The following is a 4,224-nucleotide window of genomic DNA, read 5'->3' on the forward strand; positions in this document are numbered from 1 at the left end:
AAGGGAGAGAGGTAATGGGGGGTGCTGGGATAACAGCCCTCCGTGGGGGGAGTGGGGTTGGGGTCAGAGATCCCCGCGGAGGGGTGAGAGTGATTCTGGAGAAGGGGCTCAGCGTTGGCTGGTGGGCTGGTGGTAAATCCCCCACAGTGAGGGGTTTGATGAGGGACAAGGGCTGAGAGGCCCTCCTGGAGGTGGTGGCTGAGGTGGAAGGGTTTTGCAGAGGGGGAGATGGAGGTGAATGTGATTTCTGGAAGAAAAAGCGGGGATCAGTGTGAAAGTTTCCCACCAGGCAGGAAGGTGATGGGTGGCTCTGGCTTTGTAGAGACCTTGATGGCACAGTAAAATGTGTCTGGTTTGCCTGATTCAGATAGCTCGGACAGGAGAGAGACAAGGCACTCTCTGGCCTGTCTTGTTTTCTTCTGATGTTTTCAGGTGTTTGAGTGGTGGTGTCCTTCCTCCAAGGTTGGCAGAGCCTTTACACTCCCTCTCTTTTCTCCACCTCCCAGTACCTTTCCTTCTGAATACATCATCAGTCATTTCCCTAAGCTGTTGTGGTTAAGGGCCTCCCCAGCTAGGCTGACTGGTTAGTGGTGAGGCCTGCCTGCTGACTTCTTTTTTTCTTTCTTTTTCTTTTTCTTTTTTTTTTTTAATGACCCTTTTTTTTATGCCCTGCCTGTTGATTCTCACGCAGAGTGTGAACATGGCTATGCCTCGACCTTCCCCTCAGTTCCAAGTCCTGGACTACAAGACCCAAAGCCCCCGCGGAGGCTGAGCCGGGCAAGAAAACACAGCGGCAGTGGCAGCAGTGCGAGTATTGCCAACAGGTACGACGCGGGCAGGAAAGTGTGGGGTGCAGGGCTGGCTGGGAGGATGAAACGGGAGAAGAAAGCTGGAGGCAGAGGAGAGAAACATATCCTGTGGGGAAAATGGGAAGAGTCTGAGCACAGGGGGATTCAGAGCTGGGACACACAGGTACAGTGTCCGTTCTGGATCCACAGCGCTGAGAGCAGAGGGGACACAGGGGAGATGTATCTGAAGTGGCACTGCCAGCTGACTCTGTGCCAAGGCTCAGATGCTGCAGAGGGAAGGGGAGTCGGGAGATCTGTTTGTAGGGTTTAGAGAAGAGGTAGGCAACAGCTATTCCCATTATATACAGCTGATGTCTTTCCAACCCAGAAGTCACTGCTTTTAAAGGGTAGTGTACGTGCAGCCTGGGTGCTTTGGGATTGTAATGACAGGCATGATTCGAAGCAAGGAAATGATGTTTTGAAATGGATCCCCTAAAACAAATGGGAGAGAGGGAGATGACTGGCTGCTATGTACAACGCGTTAAAAATTCACTTCAGGAAAATGAAGCTGTCTTTCACTGTGCCTTTCAGGGCAGTGGGATTTCCCAGCTTTCTGATTGCTTGGTAATTGTAGAACTCCATGTTTTTGACACTTCTTTTATTATACAGTGCCATGTTTATTGGTTTCTGAAAGAGACAATAGGATTAAGCCTATCACTTGGTGCTGCAATAGGATCTGCCTCTCCCTTCTTGTTCCTGGTCTTTCTGTTTTCTTTTGCTCCCTCTTGCAGAATTCACACCTTGTTGAGACCTTCTGGGATAGAGAAACTTTAGAAAGATAGAGTATAATTTCAAAAAGGCAATTGCAAGCTTGTTTTTGCTGCAGCAAGGCTTGTGCAATCCATAAAATGGTGGCAGGTGGCTCAGGTGATTAAAGCTTTCTTAAGGCCATTGGGAAGGACCTGCAAAGGCCTAGGGGAAAGGTGCCTTTGCTTGCAGTGATTTTGCTTTGGCAGCATTTGATAGTAAAGGTTGTTTGAAGTGATGCTAGGACACCTTGCTGTGGGGAAGTTTTCTTCATCAGGATCAGCATATCCTGCGCTCTTTGTATGCTGCATCTTTATATTTGCTTCCCTCCTTCATCCAGCCTCTCCTGACTTCAGGGCAGTTGTAGCCCGTTACTGTTTCCCATGAACCAAAGTCCCAAATCCCAGTAACTTTGTGTTGGGAAATAATGTCAGATGCTGAGCTGAGATCTGTATTTTCCCCTCTAGGTTTCTCACATACTATTCTTCCATCCCACACCTCTTTCTCTCAAAGGCCTTTGTCATGGCAACCTGCCCTTCTCCAGAGGAGGGCTGGAAGCACATCCCCCTCAGGAGCTCCTTAACACCAAATCCAGCAGCCTGGAGGCTGGAGAGGGATGCAGAGCACTCCCAGTCCTTGGGACCTGGGGACTCAGTGTGCTCTGCCAGCACAGAGCCCCCAGGCACAGCTCTCAGGGGGCACCTTTCTGTGCTGAGACCAGCCCGCTGGGCCATTTACCGTGACAGGCTGAATGTATTGGTGTGGGGGGAAAAGCAACAGAGAAGCAGAAAAGATACTTTCTAGTCTTACTTAAAACCTTTGTTAAATAAGGAATACTGAGGCCAAATAGAATCTTTAGAGTGAGAGTGTTACCCAGTGTGTTGCCTCCTGTGCTTGTTTCAGCCTCAGGGAGTGACCAGTGTCAGTTCTGCTTCAGGCAGAGACCAGAGTGGATCTTTTGGGGAGCCCAGATCTTATATGCACAGTAGGAAGTTGAAGTTTCTTTTAGTGCAAGTCGTAGCAGCTTGCACTTGCTGTAGGAGATGGCAGGCCTTCCAGATGGCTGCAGTGCCGGGAAGTGAAACTGTGAAGTTCAGGGTGCCTCCAAATTCACTGCAATGTGTTTTGTGTGATGCCAAGTGTAGCATCAGCCTTGTTTAAGGAAGGCTCTGTATCATCCCTTCCTATTAAATCAAAGGGACAGTTCAGTAAGTTCTATCTAGTGGAATTTGAATGGACTTTAAATTAAATATCAAGCCCTTGATGGGGGGCAAAACTTAGATTTCATGTGTGGGCAAGAGATTTTCTTAGATTGCTTTTGTTTCAATAATTAGAGAACTTAAGCATCTAGATCTTGTGTAGATCTCGTCATTTAGAAGCCTTCTGTAAAAATGTCTCTTGAGCAACCCTGGCAAAGGACAGTTGTTTGGTTTTTTTCTTTTTATTTATATGCTTTTAGAAATGGACACATGTGCATTGCTGCTGGTCTTTATTGAACCGAATAATCCATGATTATGTGGCACAGGGTATTTACAGAGCCTAGATGCTCTTTAATTCATGGTTTAAATCCAAGTATTTCCCTTCAGCGTTTGCAGCCCAGACGTGGCATCTATTTCTTCCCAACAGGCTCTGGTGCTGTCATGGCACAAACACCCAGAAAGTTCTGAGGAACAGGCAGCCCAGCTCTGGATGGCAGTGGTGGAGCAAATCTCTTATTCTTACAGAATTACAGTGGTCTCCCAGTCCCAGCAAAATCATTTTTTTCTACCTCAAACAGGGGTGTGCAGATAAGAGAGAGAACATTGCTTCATTATTTCTAATTTACATGATGCATTTTTAAAGGAGAATGTTTTGGCTCACGTTCTCTCTTCCTTCGTTTCAGTCAGTTGTGCAACTGATAGCGTGCAGGTTGCTGCAGAGGGATTCCCCTCTGCAGTCCTTGGGACATTATCTATGTATATGTGTGGTGTTTTGCATAGGTATTTTAAAGACCGAATATTGCATGCTGTGAGTTAAAACCTGAATATATTTAAAACTATGCAGTCTTGCTTTAGTCAGGGTTATTTAGGTACTGAAAATGACCCACCTGCAAAATATGTGGAGAATCACAGTCATTGTGACCTGGCATTCATAATAAACAAGGGATTTTTTTTTATTAAATCCCATTTAAGTCATAGCTAAAAGCAAAAGAACAAGCTAATCAATTAGCCAACCTGTATTAAATTAAAATTTAATTTTGCCTGTTTTTTAATTTGCTCTTGACAGAAGTATCTTCTGGTTTTTAGACTGGGATGAAAAATTCAGAGAGATTTGTTGAATCATACAGTATCACTTATTTAATGTTTATTCCTCCTGAAGACGCTCCTGGTATAGAAACAGAGTTCTAAAAACTTGCTTAAGGAATGAAGTATAGTCATAGTCCATGCTGGGAGTACAGTTCTGCGGGTACCTTAAATTGTTTTTGATGTTACTGGAAACTGCTTTTATGGCCCCTACATATGCAGTTCTAGATAGACCTGGTTATTTGAAAAGTTCATTATAGTTGCTTAGGAATAGACTGGTTTGATATTTATACATTTTGGAAAATAATTGAGAAGACTTTTTAATCAATTTAAATTGTTGTGTCAGC

The 4,224-nt window shown here is 45.2% G+C and overlaps 1 protein-coding gene across 1 annotated transcript in view; it reads left to right on the forward strand.

Moving 5' to 3' along the window:
• Positions 1–691: 691 nt before the first annotated feature.
• Positions 692–4,224, forward strand: part of MXI1 (MAX interactor 1, dimerization protein) — a gene marked incomplete at its 5' end in the record, with an annotated part of 45,800 nt that continues 42,267 nt past the window's right edge. The window contains one exon of the mRNA XM_010187838.1: positions 692–824. Coding sequence (XP_010186140.1) covers positions 692–824 — 133 coding nt within the window. The remainder of the gene's footprint in view (positions 825–4,224) is intronic.

The sequence above is a fragment of the Mesitornis unicolor genome, unplaced genomic scaffold (genome assembly GCF_000695765.1).
Source record: "Mesitornis unicolor isolate BGI_N332 unplaced genomic scaffold, ASM69576v1 scaffold45600, whole genome shotgun sequence".
NCBI classification, from domain to species: Eukaryota; Metazoa; Chordata; class Aves; order Mesitornithiformes; family Mesitornithidae; genus Mesitornis; species Mesitornis unicolor.